The 25376-nt window shown below is 36.7% G+C and overlaps 1 protein-coding gene across 3 annotated transcripts in view; it reads right to left on the minus strand.

Annotated features, from left to right (window-relative positions):
• Positions 1-597: 597 nt before the first annotated feature.
• RFX7 (regulatory factor X7) overlaps positions 598-25376 on the minus strand; it is a 140202-nt gene continuing 115423 nt past the window's right edge. For all 3 annotated transcript variants that reach the window (XM_004779207.3, XM_004779208.3, XM_004779206.3), the window contains 5 exons: positions 13780-13896; positions 12399-12483; positions 11472-11679; positions 8199-8494; positions 598-6757 (listed from right to left, as the gene is read on the minus strand). In XM_004779207.3, the coding sequence (XP_004779264.2) occupies positions 3476-6757; positions 8199-8494; positions 11472-11679; positions 12399-12483; positions 13780-13896 (3988 nt within the window). In that variant the 3' untranslated portion in view covers positions 598-3475. The remainder of the gene's footprint in view (positions 6758-8198; positions 8495-11471; positions 11680-12398; positions 12484-13779; positions 13897-25376) is intronic.

Raw genomic sequence — 25376 nt, forward strand, 5'->3', positions numbered from 1 at the left:
AGTTATGGTCCCAGGCACTGGTTATTGCTGCATCTTAATCTCAGGAGTGAGGAATCTCCATCTCAGATCCTGGTGTCATTACTCTGGAGGAGCTGAAATTTCTATCTGCTCATTTCTGATTCCACACCTACGACTCCTGGGTTCTGCATCACGAGCTTCAGTGTATTTTGTATTTTCGAGTTCACCAAAATGCATATGCTGCTTTGGGGGCATAGATGTGCTTTAGAATTTTCTCCACTTTTCCCACTATTTTTCTATTCAAAGCTTCAAAAATATACATATTCAGGTACTCCACAGACTAGCTGTTGAAATAAGCAAAAGCAGAGATTTTTTTTGGGGGGGGGGCAACATGAAGCTCCATGCCATGTCCGACTCATCAGTAATACATCCTAAGAGGATAGCAGAGTTCTGATGAATAAAACAAGATCTGTGTATCCTTCTGGATTAATAGTGAAGAGCGTTGTTCAGCCTTGTGCTGACTTTTATTCATTTCTATGAATTTCATGAGACCTAAGGAAGAATGGCATCAGGTCTGTTTGAAAATGGCACGCTGCCTGTTTAAGACAGATCCCACAAATCACCTTAAGACCCAGTCAGTTTAATATAAAACGTCTTTAATTGTTTTTGAAAACATTTAAAAAACAATTTTTGAGCACTTTCAATAAAAAAAGAGAACTGAAATGCTACTGCAATATTCAACTACTGTAGTTTCAGCAGGTACAACAGACAACAAAACACTGGGGAAATCTGACTTTTTGCACTAAATGAAAACATGAAACAGGGCTTGTTTTTTTGTCATTTATGGTGTAGTAAAGCACATTATAGTACAAGACTATTATATGAACCTCAGATGCACTGCACACAAAAAAAAAACTTTTTCCTTCTTTTCAGTTCAAAAGTCAGTGCTTATTGCAATTATATGCAAAATTATTTACTTCATGAAGTCTTATCATGATAAACAGTATGAAAAATGTTTTAAACATGAAAACAATGAAAATAATTTGAGAAAAGAACATATTCAACAGTAACTAAGCAGAATTAGTAAACATAAAAAAGTAATTAACTTGTGAATAACTATGCTTGCCTGGTTAACACTGAACCAGTTTTAATACAGCCAAGAAAAAAAAAGTGGTTACAGGAATACCTAGTACTGTACAAGATAAGTCAATAACACTCATGCACATTTTGTGATCATGTATTAACATGGTGAAGCAAACTAAACTTAATTCTTCCTGCTGTAATATTCTCATGTAAGAGAATAAGAAATAGAAATATCTCATTGAGATCAATGCACATTGCTACATAAGACAATTTTATCTGTCACTTTGATGACATTTTGTCTTTTCATAATGAAACACATTTAAAAAGTTTAATCTGTGGACTGTATTGGTTGCATTTATCCTAAGAGATGTGCCTACCACAGGTTCAACAAAATTTAGTGCAATATATGAACCCCAGAAAGTTTGCTGGACGAATTCAACCAAATTTAAAGTGTTTGCTGCAATACTGTACAGAGGGTTAAAAATCCTCCAGTCTTTTATATTTTTATAAAAAAAGATTTCCATTATTTTTATATTAGTAGGAAGCTAATAATGTAAACAAGGGATTAGAATGGCCTCAAAATCTCCTTTTCAGAGTATCTCATATAGAAAGGCTCCCATCATTTGTTAAGAGAAATCACACAGTTTCCTTTGGGTATTGCATACTTTGGTGTGCAGTAGTGCTGTGTCTCAATGTACAGTGAAGAAATAACTAACATCAAGAAAAAATATCTAACAGATCATTAAATCAAGATAACAGCAAACACACACAAATGCCGATAACTAAGACATACCAATATATAAACCTCTGAGCCAACCCTAGCACCGTTTATTTATCAAAATATGTTAATACCCTACCTTGCAAATTTATTGAACAACGAAACCTTATTAAATTAAACCCTTCATCACATTTGTTAAATATTCATTGATTGTAGTCTTCTGATTGGCTTACTAATTAAGGTAAAGGAAAGCTTAGCTAGCTAGGTTCAAGGTAGCATAGCAATGGTTTAATGTTAGCTTTAAAAACTTAATGGCAATTTTTAAATCTATTTGAAAGTAACCCTAACTTCACTCAAATGAAGCTGTCAACTAGTGAGCAGATTTGTGTCAACAAGAAATTCATAAATAATTATTCATAAAACAAAATGGGAGCCATACAGAGAAACATTTTAAAACACATCCTGAGTGCTTCTTTTGCAATTGTGGTTATCACAATAAATAAATTAAGCATGTAATAAAATGCTCCTCTTCTTCAAGTACTATTGATATCCCCTTTGTTTTATCAGCGACATAAAGATTTGTGGCTGCGGACCTCAGGTGGTGAAATGTTTTTTGTTTGTTTTTTTATGTTATCTCCCTCCGGTTTATTTGTTTTTCAAAGGGATCCCATGATCAACTTGTATTACTATATTCAGGAGCGAAGGGGTCAGTCACTAAATTGAGGACTTAGGAATATTATAATTAAAAACTTCAAATTAATCTTAAATAGAATTTTAATACCTGCATTTAGCCACTGTGATGAAACTAAGAAAATGCTTTTATTTTCCTTCTAAATTCTCCTAACTCAAATACCAAATAATAAAATAAAGTATTTTTCCAACATGCTTCTATTTGTTCTATTAAACTATAATATTTGGAGTTATTCACTTGTCTGTGTGTGTGAGCACACATACACACGTCTCTGTGTGTTTGCTGGCTCCATATTAAAAATAAATTTCAAAATAAGACTAATGCAAGGTCACAAATAGAAATGGCTACTAGTTTTTCCTTTAAAAAATTTTAGTGCGGCTTTTGCTTTCCTTAAATTAATATTTAATATCCCATTATTTTCTCCTATTTAAGCCCTTCAAAATGCAGGTGCAAATGGTACTCAAGTCCCAGAAAGTCCTACAGAGATTTTTTTTCATTCTACAGTAGCTCTATGCTTCAAGCCTAAATACCGATAATAACCTGAATATTATCCCTGCTTTAAGGAAGACCTTCTTGTCTACAGTTTATCTTAGCTATGATTTCATATCTAAAAGATAATGCCAACAACAAAAAATAGCCTAGACCTAAAATCAATGGTTTCCTCTACATTCTGTGCAGATCAACTGATGAATTAAAACGAACTTATACAAAATAAAGATGGAGACTGCTCTTGTAAAAGCTGGTTAGTCAACTGTTTACTAGCAAACAATGTGATTAAATGGGGGAACATTACAAAATTTAAAACCTAATACTTGCTCATCTACAGCCTACTGTCTTCAGAAACTTGTTAAGAACTGAGGCGAGTCTAACCATTTCCTACTGAAGAAGAAACCACTTCTGCAGCAAACTCTTTTAAAATGTCACAATTAATAGTTAAGTGTTTCTGCTGCGGGAGGCACTTCCATTAAGACAAATACAATACATATGTCTTTAGATACAGTGTGCTACATATTATAAAACACTATTTAACCCAACATTTCAACAGTAGGATGGTCCTTGCTTTCTATCCACTCAAAACCTGATGAAGTCATAGAGCTCATGGATTCACTGCAAATTTGTTGAAATAATGGGTCATTCTTTAATTCTTCCAGTGTAGCTTCATCATCTTGTCCCTGCTGACGACCTGGATCAAACAGTAGGTTTGGGTCTAAAGTGTTCAAATCATTGATGCTGCCTGAGAGCTCAGAAGACAACCTGATATCACTAGAGAAATCAGACGCAGTATTAGTGAGATCAGATGCTACCTGACCTACCAGCGGCTGGTTGGTTTGCAAGCTGTCTCCACTCAACAGGTCTTTAACAGTGCTATTGAAATCTAATTGTTGCTCTCCGATTTCTGATTGTGCTTGATTATCTCCAGGAGAGAAACTGATCTGATCGGTGCTATTACTTTTAGTGAGGTAAGATGGTGTTTGGAATTCATAAACAGAAGTGCTGGAATCGATCATATTCTGTGGATTGGCACTAGGAAAAACAGTGGAAGTTTCCAAAATCTGAGTGAGATTCATCCGGGCTGTGTAATTGGAGGGCAGGTTGTTCATGCCCAAACCTCTCACTGCATCGTCATTGTCAGAATCAAGTTTACTCAACAAAACGTTGGTTATTTTTTTACTGTTTGTTTGCTTCTGAAGAGCATTTGGGAAGGCCGTCTGCATCATGACTGTCAATGGAACTGACTGACTTCTTTGAGCTATATTGTTGGCACATGCATCTGTGTGAACATTTGTGAAAACGTGAACTTCTGGGGTTACCGGACTTCCAAAGGGGGTCACATTAGATCGGGGGATATTAGATACTGGATACAGGGTGCTTCCACTAAGATTACGTTGGCGATGAACAGCAGGGCTCACACTCCGGCATCTGAAGTTGCTGCTGGCAGAGGAGTTAGTTCCTTTATTATCCAGAGGGGCTGGAACTGCAAAACCCTCCTGTTTGTTGGTGTTATTTACAGTGGCACCTTGATGCTGCACAGGAGAGACAGGAGTCAAACGACCGAAATGAGTGTCATGATGTCTGGATTGAGACTGGTAAGACTGTCCAGGCACAGCAAAAGCATGAGGTTTCCTGAAACGGTCTTCCACTAGTTCCTGATAGCTTGGGAGAATGCCATGGCCAGAAACCGAAGAATTACTAACCCCACTATACCCATTATTCATCCATTCAAGCTTGGTTTTGTCAGGGTGTGTGGCCATCGGTCTTTGCATTGGTTTCACAGGACTACTTGAGATAATGCTGGCATCATGATACGCCATACTGGAGCTTATCGGGGTAAACGCAAATGGATTCCTGCATTCAACAGGGCTGGGAGGGACACTACTGCTGCAGTTAGAATGTGGAGTACCGATGGGTGTGTGTCGGCTACTTCCTAAAGCACTATCCACAGGTGTGGTCTGGGCTAGCCTGGAGCAAGGGCTCTCCCGTGACAGACTCTGAGAGCCAGCAATCATTTCTGACGTCGGGGTCGGGGTCGGGGTCGGGGTCGGGGTTGGGGTAGGAGTGGGTGTGGGTGTGTGGATTGGAGTGCCATTGCTATGGATTGGATGATAGAAGTGGGTACTGGAGGCATGAGATGACATTGGAGCTCCTGGGGTAACAGACTGACTCTGAAGGCCCATTCCCAAACAGTTACCGTAAGAATGAGAATTGTTCATTGATATTTGCTGCTCCATAAGCACCAGCTCTTCCACAATACTATCTTGTGTAAGCTCATCATCAAAAGGAAAGTAGCTTTCATTTGTCTGGGAAACAGAAGGCTCAAACTCTTTCAGTTCAGACTGTAGAGGTAACTGATCTGAAGACTGTGCTTGTATTTGATTCAAAGAAGATTCTTGTATCTGGCTATGCAGCTGCTGGGTATATGTGTCCTGTGGCATTCCTTCTAATTCCCAAACAGATTTCTCTAAGTCATTGATATCAGAGTGCTCAGGAATTGTCATAACACTGATATCTTGCTGTTGTTCACAGCCGGCAGATATAAACTCAGAATCCTTACTGACCTGTTGCCATTCATTTGAATTAAAGCTGCCATCTGGTTTTGAATCACTGTCCAAAAGAAAGACATTCCCTTCAAGTTTTACTTTTATATCTGGAGATGATGATGGTGTTTGCTGTTCTGAAGCTAATGTGTTTGCTAATTTGCTGATGAGAGCAGAATTCAAGGGTCGATTTGCCACTATGTGTGAGTTGACATTTATTGATACCTTGCTAGGAATCTGAGCACCGGCTGTTGAACTTTCCATTTTCCCTGAATGTGGAACCTTTTGGTCCTTCTCAACACTGCCTGGTTTCTGACCTTCTATGAGAACTGGAGAAAGCTGTTCCACAATTGGTTTCTTTATGGGAGGCACCTGGGACTCTTGCAATGCAGAAGACAGTCGCTTTCTTGGACTTTTAGTGCATAATTTAGGGTCTTTATTTATTGAGTCACCATTAGCTGGTGAGGTGGTGCTGGTGAAAGTTAAGTTCTGAGTGGCAACTGAGAGGGTGACAGTGCTTGGATTATTGCCTGTTGAAGTGCCTGGCAGAGTTTCACTACAGCGACTTTTACATTTGGTCCTCTGGTCACAGACCTTAGTTGCTTTTACTTCAAGGACACCTTCATTTGAAGGTTTTTGCACTACTCCATCTGTATTACTTTTCTGTCCCAGAAGGGCACCAGCTGCTGTTTTGGGAGCTTTAGTCCCCTCAGAGTTCTCTTGGCACTGTCCAGGATGCTCATCTGATGGTGCTTCAGGTTCCATTTTGACTTCCACGGCAGATGCTCCCCCGCTGCTGCTGGTCCGTGACCCCGGTGACTGAAGTGAAACAACAGAACCATTCTTGATCTGTGGAATGGTCCTTGATTCTTCTGTTGTTCCTGTAGCACTGTTTACTGAGGCAGAATGTTTAAGAGGGGCACTACTGTTGCTGGGTGTGAGGGATATTGCTGTCATTTTCACCACATTTAGAGAACTCATGTGTGAAGTGGGTACAACAGCAGTTTTGATGGGACTGCTAGTAAAGAGGACAGTAGTTGGGGAGCGAATGGTGAGTGCACTGGTGTTGGCTGGTTTGGGTAAGATCTGAGGGTAGCGGTGCCGGGCAGAACGATCCCCACCAGGACTGGCTGGAACGTTCTGAGGAGTCTTTGGTGCCTGTTTCACAGACTGCATGTGCTGAGTGACCACTTGTACATTGAGGGGAAGAACTTTGCCATCAGAAGAACTCATTGGACTTGGTGAAGTTACCAACTGCCTGGTTCTCTGGACCTGTTAGAAGGTAGAAAACAAAAAAGATTTAACGAGTCTAGGATATAAACAGTAATTCACATATTTGATAGCATTAAGGCATTTAATAAATGTAATGTTAAAAAGAAAAGGAACACTTCCTCTATTAGACAAGAGTTCTATATCTACTTATCTATCTAGATATCTCTATATACGTTAGATCCATTTCTATACAGACACATAAATATAAAAACTGCAACACAGTGCAATATAGTTATAAAATATAACAATATAAGAAAATCAGTAAGCTACCTTTCAAATAAACAAGATTAAAAACTTCACATTTGTGATGACTGCTTGTCAAAATCATCATTTTTAAGGTTATAGGAAGAGAAGATAAAATCTTGAAAAAATATGCAACTATAAAGATATCTACCTCTGGGCCAAGAAAGTGACTCACTCAAGGGGGGACAGTCATAATGTCATTCATTGCACATTAGTAATTAAACCACTGTGGATACAGTCTCAGATAAAACTACTGTCTTTCCAAGTTTGCTCTACAATGAACAGCATACAAGTGTGGTTACCACATACGCAATGTTTTATTGACATGATGATTATGATGATAAGAAAAACAAAGATAAGCAGATCTCCTTAATGATATCATCAATAATAACATAAATAACAACCTAGCTTTAGTATGATGCCCTCTCATTTTAAAAGCCCCCTCATCATAACCTCAGCTGTGTGAGACAGGAAAGGAGATTATAACCTCTGTTTGGAAATGAGGAAACAGATTCAGAACAGCTAAGGCACTTGTCTAAGGTCCTGTGTCCAGCAAGCCACAGCAATACATCTATATTAAAGTGTTATCAATCTGCATTACAATTCTGCTCCAACTGAATGTTAAAAAGAAGAAAAGTTTAAACCCAAAAAAAGTTTGCACTTGATCATCTTGGCTTAGCTAGGGATGACAATTCTAAAAATGACTCTTCTCTTACATAAAGCTCTGACTGGCTATGCGTGCATACTGTGCACATCTCAAATCTTTGTATTTTCACTTGTGTTCATTTTATAGCTTGCTTTGTAATCAATATCATATATTGTGAAAAAACAACTGACAGGGCGCCCGGGTGACTCAGTCAGTTAGGCGTTGGACTCTTGATTTCAGCTCAGGTCATGATCTCAGGACAGTGGGATCGAGCTCTGGGTCAGGCTCTATACTGAGCGGGAAGTCTGCTTGAGATTCTCTTTCAGTCTGCCCCTCCCCCTATTCATACTTGTGCACGTGGCTCTCTCTCTTTCTCAAATAAATAAATAAAATCTTTAAAAAGACCACTGACGGAAGCTGAATCTATCTGTACTCACAAAATCAGTCTGTAACTGAATCTATACTTGCCTCCTTCTCATGGGCCACTTTTAATTAAACAAATGATCTCCCATCATCCCAGTGAGGTCTAACACTATTTAATAATGATATTACCGGAATGGGACTAGGGACAGCTGCCACAACGATACCAATAGGCTGAGGAGAAAGGATCGCAGGATTTCCATTAGAAAGATTAGTTACTCCATTGGTGGTAGCGCCTTCTGGTTTTTTGCCTGAGGATTCTCCTGGCAAAGGGGACTGTAGTTTCTGTTCTTGCTGCTTCTTCTGAATTTTCCGTTGCAATTGCTGTTTAGCATCAATAGGAGAAGGCAAAGTCTTCACTTGAGGCTGAAAAGAATTACTCTCAGCTGTAGGTATAAAAGCAGACGGCTGAGTAATTCCTTTAATTCCTGAAAATAAACAGAAAAGAAAGCTAAAATAAATACTCTGCTGCATGGAAGGCAGTCACAACTCAATTTCTTTGACTATATAGCCATCTACTGGCTATATAAATCCAAATCGGCATCCAAAATTGGCAAATTTTAACTCACAATCTCTTTATAAAGCCTAAGTGTTAGACTTCCAGTTTAAAAACATTTGTCAATATGGTTTTAAGTGACACATTAAAATATGGTTCAACTCAGAGGACGTTTCAGTTAAATCAGCAATAACAGATGAAGATTTTGAAAAGAGTAGTAGCTATGTTCTAAATATGCAGAAGTTAAGATAAATAAATACCAAGGGAGCATGTTTCACGTCTTATCAGATGTCAGAAATTTTCTTCCCCAATTCTCTAATTAGAAACGCATGCATTTTTGTGATTTAAATATTCAGCTTACATGGGGCATTCAATAAATATCGGCTGAAATCATTCACATTTAGAAAAAAAGCATATAGGGAAAATAAGTGTTTAGTTCTACCAATTCACAAAGAGGTACTATTTTAACTGTTACTATACAATTATTCCAGTATGACACAGGAGTAGTTAAGCCGAGCTTCTGCATATAACTAAGGTTAAGGTATTTTGAAACAGTGTCACTGAGAAAACTTTTCAAAGCAGTAGTAAAGAGCAACATTGAGGAAAAAAAGGAATGATAAAGTAAGCAAGAGATACATTTTTAGTTAAGAACAGTGATGATATAATACAATTAATTTTTTGAAAAGCTCATCTCACATTTAGGGAATATCATTACAATCATCACAAAGAGTAAGCTGTGGCTAGTAAAAACAGTGGACAGAAAAGGGGAGGACGGCACCATCCTTCTGGTACACCTTTCCCCAGCCCACTTTTTGCTTTTCATCTTGCGAGAGGGGACAGGAGGGAGAGAAAGAAGTTTCTTAAACTCTTTCCCACACACTCACTCCTCAATAATCCCTCATCTTTTGACCCCCCTTTTGATCACCTAAGTACCATTTTTTTCTCTTCAAATCCACCTCAAATTGTACTGCTCCTTCTTGGCCCCCAGCCTAGGCTCTGGCTTCTCAGCACCTGCACCCAAAAGCCTCTGCCAATGGCTCAAAGCTCAGCTGTCTCCCTCCTGCCAGAGTTTCTGGACAGGAATGATTTCCAAGCAGCTGACTTACAAAAGGACATCTGTAACACAACCTGTTCTTAATATGGAGACTATATTTATAAAAAACCAAATTCACCTTCAAAGGATGAAGATTAATCACCAAAGGTATTAAAAAAAATATATGGCAGTGGTTGGGAACAAAATTTTAAGAGTCTAAAAACGTTTTGAGTAATGATGTAATTGCTAAACTACTGAATACTTTCACAAAGTGAAATATGTTTACATATGAAATTTTTAGTATTTTTGTTTAAAAACACCTTTCTTTATACTTGTGCTTTAAAAATTAATTCATCCCATCATTCATCACTTCTTTCAGTCAAAACTTTGTGAACAATGAGGAAAATAAGACGGAGAAGTTTCTTTTCCCATGATCTCTCCTAAGTCCTCAGTCTGTTCAAGTACTAACTGGGTGTCAGTTAGGGGTAAGAGAAAGAGAACACAGGAAGCTGAAGGGCCCTATCTTTTAAAACCCTATTTCACCAGAAGATAAGAAGACAGCATGATGTAATGCAGTTAACCTGGGCTTTTGAGACCAACAAACTGGAATTCAGATCCTGGTCCCACTGCTTATCTGGCCATGCACAAATTACTTAACTTCCCTACACCTATTTCCTGATCTATAAAATGGGATTTAATATCACCTGTCTCAGAGGACTACTGGGGGAAGAAATGAGGTAACATATGAAAAAAGTTACCTAGCTAGATAAGGCTACCCAAGTGCTCTCCTATTCATGTGTAAGTATAAGTGAGCAGATTTAAGTCACACAGTTTACAATCTAGTCAAAACCATGACAAAATTATGGTCAGAGATTATTTTGCTGAATCAAGTCCTCAAATGACAATAAGGTGAATGGATAGAACACTTATATACCCCCCCCCACAAAATATGTAAAGCTTCTGATAAATATAAACTAAAGGGAAAAAAATTGTTAAAATTATTAAGATTTTTAAAAAAGTGAAGTTATTTAAGAAACTATAATTCTGGCTGGGAGAAATTTATTATGATTTTAAATTATTTATATTTAATAATCAAAAGACTCATCTTTGGAAAACAAGTTTCAATTAATGTATTTTCACAGAATTTATAATTTCCTAGAGTAATAGTAAAACTTACTTATTCTTCCTTAGGTTTATAAGGTATTACCAAAATGAGATATTTAAAAACTGCAACAGAACAGGTACTTCGCACAGCTACTAATTTAGGAGGGAATTGTTTATTCCAGTATTGTCAATTCCTAAAACTATCAAATGAAAAAATCCCTATTTGAACAAAAATATTCATCTGAATGTGTATTTTTTTAAAAAATCACTTGCTATTTTATAAAAATGCCTCATATAGTTTGCTTTTTGACACTAAGGCACCTGTCACACTATCCAAAGATCATTTTATTCGTAAGTATTAGTTTGTAACAGGAAGAGAGCACATCATTTTAAAATTTTAATCTTATCTAATATTTATTAATTTAGACACACATATATTTAAAAGTACATATACACACATTACTGAAATTTTAAAATAGCAATGGAAAAATTAATGAAATATCAACTGGCATATCGTAGAAGTCTCATGTTTTAGCAGAGCAATATACTAAGAAAAACTATAGCTTTAAGTTTTATAATGAAATAACTATTAATATTTTTGTTAGTTCAACAAACCATCTGAACTTAGAGTTAAGTGAAGTGAGGGTAAACTCACACAAACACTAAAAAGACAAGGAAGTTCTGTGGTGAAACTCTTCTTTTGCTACCAACTCTAAAATGCAGTAACACCTTTGTCCTTTTTAGCGTTAGCTTGTTAGTGGTAATTTTGTACCTGGTGGTGCTGCTGCCATTACCGTTAGAGCTGCCATCGACTTGGTACCTATATAATGACTTTTTACAAGGAAGCGGGCTAATTCCAAGACTGTGTCAAACGGCTGGCTTAACACTTTCTGGGCCCATTCACACACAAGACGGCAAGCAGAAGAGATAACTTCCTCATCAATATTTTGAAGCTGCCCAGAAGGTTCAGTTCCTTCCAACTAAACAAAGGAAAAAGGAAAAGTTAACTTATAAAAGTTCAGAGCAATTAAACTGAAGCACATCGAAGACATGTATTCTTAATTAGAAGATGTAATCTAGATCTTTCGGGTCCAAGTTGTATAAAATGCCCTGATGGCAGGCATAGAAAAGCTATGCAAATACGAGGCCTATGCCTACACCACCTGCCAGGGCACAGCCTCCAGCAGCACTGGGACTGGAACACTGAATGCTCATTAAATATATATGAAGGCTAAGGGATCTTATGAATCTTTCTAAAAACCTTTTCTGACAACAATAAAACAAACTGCCACTAGCTGTATTTTCTCTTCTTAGTACTTCTGGCCACCTCAAGTCTTTTGTACACCTAGGGGGGTATTAGATAGATAAGTAAATCAAAAAGGGGGGGGGAAGATATTCATACTGTATTACCCCACAACTTAATTCTTTCTCTTGACAATATATATATTGTCAATATACATGATGGATATATTTCAAAACCAGTTTAGACCTATGTTCCTCCTAATTTTGTGAGCCATGTTGGCTTAAGTCAGATATGTTAAACATTTTCAGCCAGTGTTAAATTTTTTGTCTCATTTATTTTGTAAAAGGCATAGTTCCTGGCCCCTGGTTTAACCCAAATGAGACTATGCAGTATGCATTTCAATGCTGATATTAAAGTATAATTCTACTCATGAAAAAGAAAAGGCAGAATTCTTACCCCATCTCCAGTTTTGTGAAAATCAAGATTGGGCAGTGTTGGCATATGAACAAAGGCTTTTTTCCTTAGTCCACTATAGCAATATGTAATAAACAGTTAAGGTCTAAAGCATTCTAAATTAAATAAACTGGCTTATATATAATTAGCATTTGAGAAGTAACCATATATGAATTAAGTATAAAGTCAACACGAGATAACATCTACTTTTAGAATTCTTCAGTAAGAGAAACCTCAATATTATAAATTCAGGACATTTTCACTCTTTTGAAACTGGAACAGTCTTTGTAGAATGGTTATTCTCTTAAATGAAACAAAAATGATTCTCATCTGTTATAAATTTTATGAATAAATGTTCCTAATAGGTTGTGCCAACCACCAGTAACAAACAGGTCAGAAGGAAAAGAATATCCAGATGGAAACCTGGCACAGCACAGGGAAACTTTAGCCCAGGGCACTGGGACAAAAACAACTCTTAAGAGTGTCACAAGGGCTTTAACCTTTTCAGTTCTTTTTCCACTGAAACACGCAGGATTATCGCCTGTAACATGCCAAAGACCCATCAAGACAGTTTTGCTTGCACTCAGAAAGTAAGGATAGGTCATGCAACAAGTAAGCAGAAAGCACCTGGAGCTGTTCTAGAAAAGCAGTGCCTCCTTCTTTTCCCGCCCCTCTCATCTCCACAGAAACGGGTTTCTGTGCTCTGAAAAAGGCCAAGGGCTAAGTAAAGAGAAATAATATTTTTCTAATACAGAGACCCTCTATTTTACAATCTTCTGCCAAGAGTCGAAAGGACTTTAATAAATTCTTCATTTTCATCTCCTTCTGTTTGCTTATACTAAGTATGTCTCTGTCACAAGAGGGATCTTTCCTATGCTCTGGCTTTAATTTTAATACAGGCTTTAAAGAGTTGGCTGAAAAAATACTTAAAAGAGAATACAATCTTCTAGGACAAGCTCCACAGGAATTTTTCCTGAATGGTGTATATTTTGCCAAGGAGATACTGATGTTTCTAAATTACAGGAAGAAGACAGCTAACCTCTTTCTTCACTTTTATTGATGTGATTTACAGTAGCCGCACCGTGACCTATTTCAATTAATCCTTATTGTTGAAGAAAAGAAGACCAGACCATGAAGAACACACACTACAGTGACAGAATATGGTGACATCTATCATAATCTAAAACCACTATTTGTTATTTCTCTTGCAGTTTGATATGTAGCCAGGAAAACAATGTCTGCAATTATTCTACTAAGAACTTTGAGTCGTTTATATTTGTTGACTTAAATTTACTTCTAAATATAGTTGCTAGTTGACCTACAACAGCAGATGTTCTAAGTGATTACTAAAGCAATTACTTAAAACCATTCTGGTAAAGGATATTTAGATTTGCCTCTTGTGCCCAGACGACGTGCCTTCATGTTTGGAAAGACATTTTTCATGATCTTTCCAAAGTCAGCAGCACTTAATGGATGGTAACCAAGATTGTCACAATAGCTCCTGAAAAAGAAGGAGGGACCAATTTAGAGCAACAGAACTCAGAGTTACACAAGGACAGTGCTATTTCAAGATAATTTGACCACTTTAACAAAATTTAAAACCACATCTTTGAGTCACTCACCACAAATTTCACTGGCCATAACTTTTTGGAGACTAACTCAGGTTGAGTTAGCTTGTTTCATCCTCAGGGTACACAGTACTCCTGCTTTCAACAGCATCCCAAAAACTCACTGTAAGAGATAACCCCAGTACAAAGTCGTCCAATTACAATCCAACCCTACACTCTGAGTATGTCCAGCTTGACCAGTAGGGCTCTACATTTCCAGAGAAGTATCAAATTCATATACTGAGATAATTTCCACTGTACACATTATGTAAGTCAGAAAAAAGAAACAAAACTATATGGTTTAAAATGTAAACATATTGCTTAAAAGGGACCTTTGGGATCATCTATACCAACACTCTCATTTTACTGATAAGGGGGATAAAATGAAGGCGCAGAGAAAGATTGTGAAGGTCCAGTGTTCTTTCTTCACCCCTACCACTGCTATTATTGCCAGGAAAAAGTACTCTGTAAAGCAGTAACTTCAAGTGGGAACAGGGAAAAAAGCCAAGTCTTAACTACCATTGGAATCAGGTGTTCTATTTTTCTCTGCATCTGCCAGTCATAGGTAAGACGCCAATCCCTCCTTTGCCAGTTCAGCAGCAGGCCAAGGCCACGTCTTGTCTTGGCTACCAAGGCCTTTGAGAGAAGCATTGCCTGAGCAACACCAAACAGGAAATCAGAGGAAATCCCTGGGAATCCAGTGCTATTTCCCTACCTCACCTCTTTTTCAGCACTGACCAGAGCAGCTTCTTGATAATATCATGAAGTGGAGAGCCAAAAAGACATTTAGGAAGAAGGAGAAGAGGAAAACAACTGGAATGCCTGTGAACAGGGTATAATGGTAACTGGGACTTTAGCTCTTATAGGCTGCTGAATATACTAGCTGTTGCTAGTATATGAAAGCATTATATATACTTATATGTATATTTATATTATATTATATATGTAATAAAATATATATAAGTATATACTTATGTAGTACATTTCTGAAGTGCCCTAAATTTAAGTCAAATTGGATGAGACTGAGGATGAGGTAGGGACTCTGGGAAGCCTTAACAGAGATACTAGGGGCAGGTTTTGGAGACAATGGTATTATTCTTGACTATGCCCCTCCAATACCCACACCAAGTTCCACACACCCCTGGTGCAGGTGTGGGGAGAAAAGAGCTGCCCAGCAAACACATTCCAACAAAGTTGAAGAGGAGGGAGAAAGGAAAGGAGTTAACATGTACTGAGAATTCCCTTTACAGGAAGTATTAGATTAAATATGTTATTTTTAACTTGAGACTATATGTAATACTCTGAGTGGTTCAGGGGACAGGGTTTAAGGTACAAAGTGAAGAGGTGACTATTTTCTGGTGCTGACAATTTAAATGCAGTGTATCAAATCATAACCAGTCAATGTTATGGTTTAAATCAGCACAGGAAGAAACCGTAGATGAAGTTCTTTTTGCACCTCAGGGACTTGACACGTCCCCTCTACCTGGAAAAATTACTTTTCTTATTCTTCAGGTCCCAGCTGAAATGCTGTTTCAGAAGTGTCTCTAACAAGGACCCTATTGAAAGCAGCACCCTCCTATGACATCCTCACAGTATTTACCGATCAGTGTACTCTGTTTTTTTCAAGACTCACAATATTATGTAACAGCCAATTTCCTTGTTGTCTCTGTCTCCTCCCTTAGGCTATATGCTCAACCAGGGCAGTGATCATATCTATCTGGTTCACCACTATATTGTCAGCATTAAAAACAAGATTTAAGGGTCGCATTAAGTCTTAACACGACATTATGTCATACTTAAAATAAGGAACTTTAAAGAAACACACAAGGCAATAAGGAAAACACAGTCCACTAAGCTCCTCTGACAGCAATGGTGTATATGGATGGGCCTAAAAAACCTGACACCAAATAAAGAGAAGGAGGGCAATGAGTCTAACGAGAAAAGTTCTACAGCTATCCTATTCTCCCTCTGGGATTTAGGTTTTAACGCTTTTTCATTACACTAGTATACCAAAATTTTTTACTTTGGCAAAAGGAATGTGTGAAAGGTCGGCAGAGTTAAGTATCAAAATGACCAATGCAAAGTTTGCTTGTTAAATTCTGGGTGTGACTTCAGAATGTGAAATGTTTTTTGATTCTTATTTATTCCACTAAAAGAGGAATTCTGGGGTGCTGGTGGGTTCAACTGGTAGAGCATATGATTCTTGATCTTGGAGTCATGAGTTTGAGCCCCATGTTGGATGTAGACATTAATAAAAAATTTTTTTCTTTAAAAAATAAGGAGGACATGTAAAAGACAGGAATTCCCCTTCTGGAAGAATGCTTATTATTTTTTAATAATGAACTTATCTTTAACAAACTCTTTAGAGGATAGGTATTAAAAAGTACTTGCAGATATATAAACAGCTTAAATTATTCCTCCTAAAAAACAGTAGGCAATGTTAAGAATAAAATTGCTAATAATTCAAAATTCTATACTTTGACATCTTACATGTCAAAGAGAAAATAAACAAAGTCTCAAATTAAAAGCAACCATAACTGGAGCAGGTCCTCAATTTCCTTAACTTTATGAACTCTCAGAACTGGCAATGAGTTTAGAAGTTGTAGGGTTCAACTTCCTGATGGATGTGGAAATGCCATTCTCCTAACTGATGGATTACATCGATGTGAATACCCTCCCCTGATAGGGAGGGCTCTATATTTTAAGATGGCCTATTCAATTTTTAGTGGTTCTAAATTTCAAAGAAAAAGTATTTCATTATTAGGGCCCATTCTCCACTGGGAAGATACAGATATTCAAAGATTTTGTTTTAATCTGAGGAAATATTTTTAGATTACTTATTCATAATTTTGAAACTAGTGCTATGTAACAACTATAAATTATTCCAGGTCATGTGGAGATCTTTGTTTACATCTGATTTTCCTGGTTCATAACTTAAACTGCAGGTTGATCAAGCAACATATAGTATCAGGTATGGTCAGAATGGCTAAAATTAACAACCCAGGAAACAAAAGATGCTGGCAAGAATGTCGGGGAAAAGGGGAAACCCCTTATGCTGTTGGTGGGAATGCAAACTGGTATAGCCACTCTGGAGAACTGTAGAGGGTTCCTCAAAAAGTTAAAAACAGAAATACACTACAATTCAGCAACTGAACTACTAAGTTCAAAGGATATAAAAATAGTGATTTGAAGGGCTACTAAGTTCAAAGGATATAAAAATAGTGATTTGAAGGGCACATGCACCGCAATGTTCAAAGCAGCACTATCCACAATAGCCAAAACATGGGAAGAGTCCAAATGTCCATCAACTGATGAATGGATAAAAATGTGTGTACACACACACACACACACACACACACACACTGAAATATTACTCAGTCACCGAAAAGAACGAAATCTTGCCATTTGCAATGATGTGTATAGAACTATAGTATGTACATTTGCTAAGTGAAATAAGTCAGTCAGAGAAAGACAAATACCATATGATTCCACACATATATGGAATTTAAGAAACAAAACAGATGAACATAAGAGAAGGGAAGAAAAACTAAAGACAGGGAGTCTCATAAGAGACTCTACACTGTAGAAAATAAACTGAAGGTTGCTAGAGGAGAGGTTAGGGGGGATTCGGAATAACTGGGTGATGGGCATTCAGGAGGGCATGTGACGTAATGAGCACTGGGTGTTCCGCAACCGATGAGTCACTAAATTCTACATCTTAAGCCAATACTCCACTACATGTGACCTAACTTGAATTTAAATCAAATCTGAAAGAAAAAAAAAAAAAAGATAAACTGTCAGTTGATACCTAACTCAGTGTCAGATTATATTTACCCAAGACTTAAAAAATGGAAGGAACAATGGTCCATTCACAGGATAACCAACATTCCATTGCCATCCTTAAAATGAGACTTTTTTTAAAAAAGGAAATTAAAAAAAATTTTTTTTAATCTCATTTTTTTTTAATAGTGTACTTTTAAGACTTTGAAATGAAGCCCAATTTCAATATGATCATCAACACATCACTCAAAATCTTTGGAAGTAAGTCAATCTTTAATGTTTATTCATGCCATTTACAAATTAACTATAAAAGTTAAACATTGCTTAAAGGTACAAAAATATAAACAAAAGTCATGGGACACTAGGGGCAAAAATACAGCCTTAGGCTACCTTAGCTTACACACCTGGATTTTTTTTTTGAGTGCTCTGTATGCATTACATTATTTAATTCACCCAATGACCTTGAGGCAGGTTTTTTTTTTTTTTTAATTTTTTAAACCATGCAGAGTTGTTCCTAAACTCCTCTGAGACACTAAGTCTCAAAACCATTAAATAGGAGCTCTAGTTTTCTTATAGATGTTTAAAAAAAAATGGCCATAGCATAATTTATATGAAAACATGCACACACATTTTATTACATGTAAAATATATATGCATTATTTATAGTACTGGAATTCAATAAATGTTAATGATAAGGATGGTGAGACAACAGTCTCTAAAATGCACTTAATTAAGCTGTCTCACTGCAATAGCACATTACCACCTATAAAAAGTGTGATGCAAAAAGGTCACCCTACACTACCAGGTAGAAAATCAAGGAAGAGAGTATTGCATGTGTATAAAATGTTATAAAGTATAATTACTTTTAGTTATAAGAACATACACTTATTTTGGGTAGCAAAAATTTGAAAGGGAATAGTGTCAGCCACGGACAGCTATAATTCATGGCTTCTCCTTTTTTTTTTTTACTGTCTTCATGCATGATTTCAAGATCCATGCTTTTGATCTCCTTCACCCATTTCTCCCACCCCCACCAACCCTTGCCTTTTTGCAACCACCAGTCAGTTCCCCATATCTATGAACTATTTATTCTTTTAAGGTTCCACATATGAGAGATCATATAGTCTTTGTCTTCCTCTGTCTTAATTCACTTAGCATAATGCCTACAAGGTCCATCCATATATTGTCTGAACTGGCAAGATTTCACTTGTTTCTTTGGTGAATATGTGTGTGTGTGTGTGTGTGTGTGTGCGCGCGCGCACCAGAATTTCTTCCTCCATTCATCCATCAATGGAGACCTAGGTTCTTTCCCTATCTTGGCTATTGTAAATAGTGGGATGAACACTATTTACTATTGAGTTGGCTTCTGTGTATGGTTGAAGATAGTAGCCCAGCTTCATTCTTTGGCTTGTGGCTGTCCTGTTTTCCCAACACTATTTACTGAGAGACTGTCCTTACCCCATTGTATATTCTTGGCTTCCTTTGTCACAATTTAATTGACCATATATGCACGGGTTTATTTCTGAGCTCTCTACTCTGTTCCACTGATCCATGTGTCTGTTTTTATTCCAGTACCATACTGTTTAACTACCAGACTTTTTAACAGAGTTTGAAATCAGGGAGTGTGATGCCTTCAGCTCTGTTCTTCTTTCTCCAGACTGTTTTGGCTAGTTGGAGTCTGTTGTGGTTCCATATAAATTTTAGAACTCTTTGTTCTATTTCTGTGAAAAACACCATGAGAAATTTCATCGGGATTGCATCAAATATGTAGATCCTTCTGGATAGTATAGACATTTTAACAATATTATTTCTTCCAATCCATGAGCATGGACAATCTTTCCATTTGTTTGTGTGTTCAATTTTTTCCTTAATGTTTTGTAGTTTACAGGTTCTTTCACCTCCTTAGCTAAATTTATTCCTAGGTATTTTATTCTTTCTGATACAATCATAAATGAGACTGTTTTCTTAAGTTCTGACAGTTCATAATTACAGAAATACAACAGACTTTTGTGTATTGATTTTATATCCTGCAACATTACTGAATTCGTTTATTAGTTCTAACAGCTGTGAGATTCCGTCAAGACTGATGGAGTCTTTAGGGTTTTGATATATCATATCACATCAACTGCAAACTGTTTTACTTCTTTTTCAAATTGGATGCTTTTAATTTCTTTTTCTTGCCTAACTGCTTTGCCTAGGACTTCTAATACTATGTTGATTAAAAGTACTGTGAGTGAGCATGCATGTCTTGTTCCTAATCTTAACAGTATGATCCTGGCTATGGGCTTGTCATATATGGCCTTTATTATGTAGAGGCATGTTCTCACTATACCCACTTTGCTGAGGGTTTCTTTTTTTTTTTTTTAATCATGAATGGATGTTGAATTGTTAAATGCTTATATTGCATTTACTCAGTCAACCATAATTTTAACCCCTCAATTTATTAATGTGGCATATTATATGTTGATTTGCAGATACTAAACCATCCCTGCATTCCTGGAATAAATGATCAATAGAAATGTACTTACGGCCATCTTGTTAATTGTTTTCTGGCTGTTTTTGTAGTTTCCCTCTGTTCTTTTCTTCTTTCCTTACTCTCTTTTTGTGGTGTGATGGCTTTCTTTAGTAATATGTTTATACTGCTTCCTCTTTATCATATGAGTATTTACTATAGGTTTTTGCTTTGTGGTTATCAGAAGGCTCACATATAACAATGTATCTGTACAGTAGCCTATTTTAAGCTCATAACAGCTTAAGTGTGATCACATTTTAAAGCTCAACATCTTTACTCTTCCCCCTCCATGTTTTATGTTTTTATAACTATCTAATGTACCCCTTAAATACTGTAATCATAGTTATCTTTACTTTTGTTTTCCATACTTCACACTAATTTATGATTATTCTACTATGTTTAGTATATATTTGCCTTTCCAATGAGATTTACTCTTTCATGTATTTTTTTCTTATTAGTTAGTATCTTTTCTTTACTATTTAAAGATGTCCCTTTAACATGATTTAGTGGTGATAAGCTCCTTTAGCTTTTGTTTCTCTGGAAATCTCTTTATCTCTCCTTCACATCTCAATGGTAACTTAGCCAGATAGAGTGTTTTTGGTCGGAAATGTTTTTCTTTTAGCACACTGGATATATTCCACCACTCTCTTCTGGCTTGCAAATTTTCTGCCGATGAATCTGATGGTAGTCTTATGGGGGATGTGCCACGTACATCTTTTGTATATAGCAAGTTGCTTTTCTTTTGCTGCTTTAAATTCTCTCCTTGTCCTTAGACATTTTAACTATAATGTATCCTGGCGTAGATCTATGAGTTCATCTTAATTTGAACTCTCTGAATTTCTAGGATCCGGGTCTCTGTTTCCTCCTCATGGTAGGGAGGTTTTCAGCCATTATTTCTTCAAATAAATTTGCCCCTTTCTCTAGCTCTTTTTTTCTGTGACTCTTATAAAATGTGAATGTTAGTCTACTGATTTTGTCCAGTAAGTACCTTAAGGTATCACGGTCTCATTCTTTTTTGTATTTGCTGCTCTGATTGGTCAAGTTCTACTGCCTTATCTAAAGCTCAATGATCTTTTCTTCTGCTTCGTTTAGTATTTGTTGACCCCTCTAATGTATTTTTCAGTTTGGTTATGGTAGACTTCAGCTCTGTGACTTCTATTTGGTACTTTATTACATTTTCCATCTCTTTGTTGACGTTCTCACAATGTTCATCCATTCTTCCCCCAAGTTCAGTGACCATCTTTATGACTATTACTTGAACTCTTTAACAGGTATATTACTTACATCTGAAAAAGTTCTTCTTTTTCTGAGGTTTTACCTTGTTCTTCCCTTTGGAACATATTCCTCTTTTTCATTTTGCTCTACTCTGTATTGGTTTCTATGCATTAGATAAAACAGTCACATCCCCAATCTTGAAGGAGTAGACTCACGTAGGTGAGCCTTGTCGATCAACTCTGCCCTACTTCTTGGCTATCTCAAAATTCTGTGTTTGTCCAAGTAGTCTGTATAATCTTAATAGCTTCCAGTAGTTAAATATATGCCCAAAACCTGTCAGTGCCCCAAAAAGGAGGATTTCAACACCTAGAATCAAGCTAATGGGAAACCAGATCCTTAGGTAGCAGCTTTTAAAAGTATGCAAACAGACATTGTCCTATGAAACTACAAGTGTAGCCCCACTGCCTATCAGAGCCAGCAATGTGGGTATTCTTTGGGGGACAATTGCAAAAATTACAGTTCCCTAAGTTTGAAACCTCTTTTCTGAAAGATACTGGTCAGTTGTTCATATTCTGGGAAGAACAATATTATAAAGCTAAGTCTGGGCATAGCTAAAGTCCACTGGGCTCTGGCATTTGGGAAGAACACTTAGAGAACACTAGAGAAGTGCTTAGTGTAATATATGTGATGATTTGGTGTCTCAGAGGACAGCATACTGGAAAAGCACAGCGTAAGTTTGTTAGGTTTGTTAGGTTAGTTATAGTGTCTTTTAGCCTAAACCCTATAGAGAAATTTTTAGTAATATTTTTAGTCAAGCTTAGAGTAAGATAAAAAATCACTTTTGAAATTCAGATAATCTTATTTTCGTGGTAAGCAAGTAATAAAGAAACAATATATCTGAAAAATTTACTTTGAAGTCAACAAAACTAATTTTTAAAAGAGTTAAATTATAATGTACATGTAAGTAAGTATTATGTATGATCTTATTAACCACGTGTTTCCTTCTAACTTGCCTTTCCTTTTTCAAGGAATTAATACCCACGATTTTAATTCTTTTTAAAGGTTTATTTATTTATTTTAAAGAGAAAGAGAGGGAGTGTGTGTGCATGGGGGAGGTGCAGAAGGAGAGAGAATCTTGAACAGACTCCCTACTGAGTGCAGAGCCTGATCTCATGACCCTGTGATATGATTTGAGACAAAATCAAGAGTCAGGGTCTCAACTGACTGAGCCACCCAGAAGCCCCAATTATTACACATGGCTTTAGGTAATAATCCCAAGGGAAAAAAAGAAATTTGTGTTCTTAACTATTTAATCATTGTCAAAAAGTATTTGGGGTGCCTTCAGCTCAGGTCATTATCCTAGGGTCCTGAGAGACACCACGTGGGTCTCCCTGCTCAGTGGAGAGTCTGCTTCTTCCTCTGCCTGTGACCCCCTCCCCCAGCTCACGCTCTCTCTCTCAAATAATAAAACCTTTAAAAAAAGGTTAAAATTTTTTTATTATTTCTTAAGAAAGGCTTGATTTCTCACTATTGCCTATGAGAGCTACTTAAAACAACCATCATTTTGGATAGTATCTTTTTAAAAAATGAAGACACACACATACACATGTGTGTACATATATATGTACATACACGTATGTATATACACATGTACACACACACACACGTATGTTGATCACACTCTGTATGTAATGCTAACTTTTTTGGTACCCTTACTTTTATTTTTGAATTGCTTCTGTTCTTTATTTTAAATTAACCTAATATAAAATGTTCAGGTTATATGAATATAGATAGTAACTGCCTACAGTTTAAGAATGAACAAAAACACTGAAGCACCAGGACTTGGCTCAATGAATTCCTGATTAACCATCTCTTTTCTCTCAATTTCCATCCAAATCCAATCTTACTATATTAATAGTTCTTCAGTAATTTCAAATATTTCTGAAATGTTAGTAAGAGGATAAATTCAGACAGAAACAAGGTTGTCTAAATTAACAACAATTACAACAACAAACCAATAAGCTCCATATCACTTTGTATAATCATACCATTTTGTAGATGAGGGGTGAACATGATTTGCAAGGGTAGTTAATTAGTGAGTGGTTCTTTATACCACTAATGAGCCAGTTTTATGTAACAGGTATTTCATACATACAATGGCGGCAATGCAAAATCTTCAAAAGGCTCCTTCTTCTTCCCTTTTTTTTTTTTTTTTTTTTAAGATTTATTTATTTGAGAAAGAGAAAGCTTGCATGCAAGTGGAGGGAGGGGCAGAAGGAAAGAATCTCAAGCAGACACCCTGCTGAGTGCGGAGCCCCACACAGGGTTGGATTTCACAACCCTGAGATCATGACCTAAGTGGAAATCAAGAGATGGCTGCTTAACCAAATGAACCACTCAGGTGCCCTAAGACTCCCCCTGCCCTTTCTAAAGAAAAAAACCATTTTATTTATTTATCTGGGGTAGGAGGAGAGCAGGAGCATGAGCAGGGGTAGGAGCAAAGGGAGAAGCAGGCTCCCTCCAGAGAGCCCGACATGGGGCTGGTTCACAAGATACTGGGATCACAACTGGAGCAAGGCAGACGCTTCCCCGACTGAGTCACCTAGGCTAGGCAACCCCAACAAAGCTCCTTCTTAACAATACTTATCAGTTCCCAATTAGATTTGTTGCATAAAATCTCAAGTCAATACATACATATAGATAAAATATGTACAATATGGCATTCTTCTAGAAACTATGTTAGCAGAAAATAAGTGAGATATGTTTAACCTGCCTTTAATGTTTACACAGATGAGAAAAATGGGCAAAGATTTAAATACATTCTCAAAAATAGCACAGAGCCAATTGGGCAGAAACACACATAAAAAGGCCCTCAACTTAAATGCAAGGAAATGCAAATGAAAACCCAAATTGGGGGGAAAAAAAGCCCCCATGTTCATCCATGAACAAAGAATATATATTCATAAATGGAACAGTGAACAGCTTTTAGAATGAGTCAAAACCACACAAAACAAAATGCATGAAACTTATAAACATGTTGAGTATAAAAGAACACAGATACCAATTTCTTGTATAATTTCATTCATAAAATTTTGAAAAAATAAACAAAACTAATCTGTGGTGACAGAAGCCAGGAGAGCAGTTACTCTTGTCACGTTTATATAAAATAAGATTTGTATCAGCTAAGGCCAAAACGTTGGATTGTGGGAGTCTGAATAATAACAATTGCTGCCACATATTGAATATTGAGGTCTTACTATGTTCCAAGCCTTGTGATAAACAGTTTACATATAGAATTCTAAACCTTAATGAAAAGAGTATGATATTTTACAGAATGATAGAAAGCAAACTAACACTATAGGTTAAGGACTTGCCTACACCTACAATTCCCCAGCATATGCCCAATTTAGGATCAAACTCCGATGTGGCTAGTTTCAAAGTCTAAATCTTTCCCTACTGTAAAATTACGCCTTTCTCTGAAAAATAAAGGCTTTGGACTGCATTCTGTAACAAAGGGAAATATCAAATATAATTTGGAAGAAGTCCTTATTATAGTTTATACTTTTTTATAGACCTTTAAGAAAGTTTTTACAGAGGTTTTTGTCTTCCAGGTGAGCAGTTTTTATTTCTTATGATTAAAATGGCTATTCCATTTGCTGGCTCATTTCAGTTAACTTTTCAATGAAGTGTTGCAGTTAGATCTGCAATAACATTTCTGGTCCTTTAACATTCGTGGATTTCAACTTTATAGTTTTGGTGACATCAGTAAAATTTGCACTTTACAAGCACTGAGATCCACTTTTCCATAAAACAATGGAAAAACTGGCAAAGCTGATCAATATCAACTTTTCAAAGCTTTGGAAATTA

Source organism: Mustela putorius, unplaced genomic scaffold (genome assembly GCF_011764305.1).
Source record: "Mustela putorius furo isolate JIRA1106 unplaced genomic scaffold, ASM1176430v1.1 tig00003896_pilon_pilon_pilon, whole genome shotgun sequence".
NCBI lineage: Eukaryota > Metazoa > Chordata > Mammalia > Carnivora > Mustelidae > Mustela > Mustela putorius.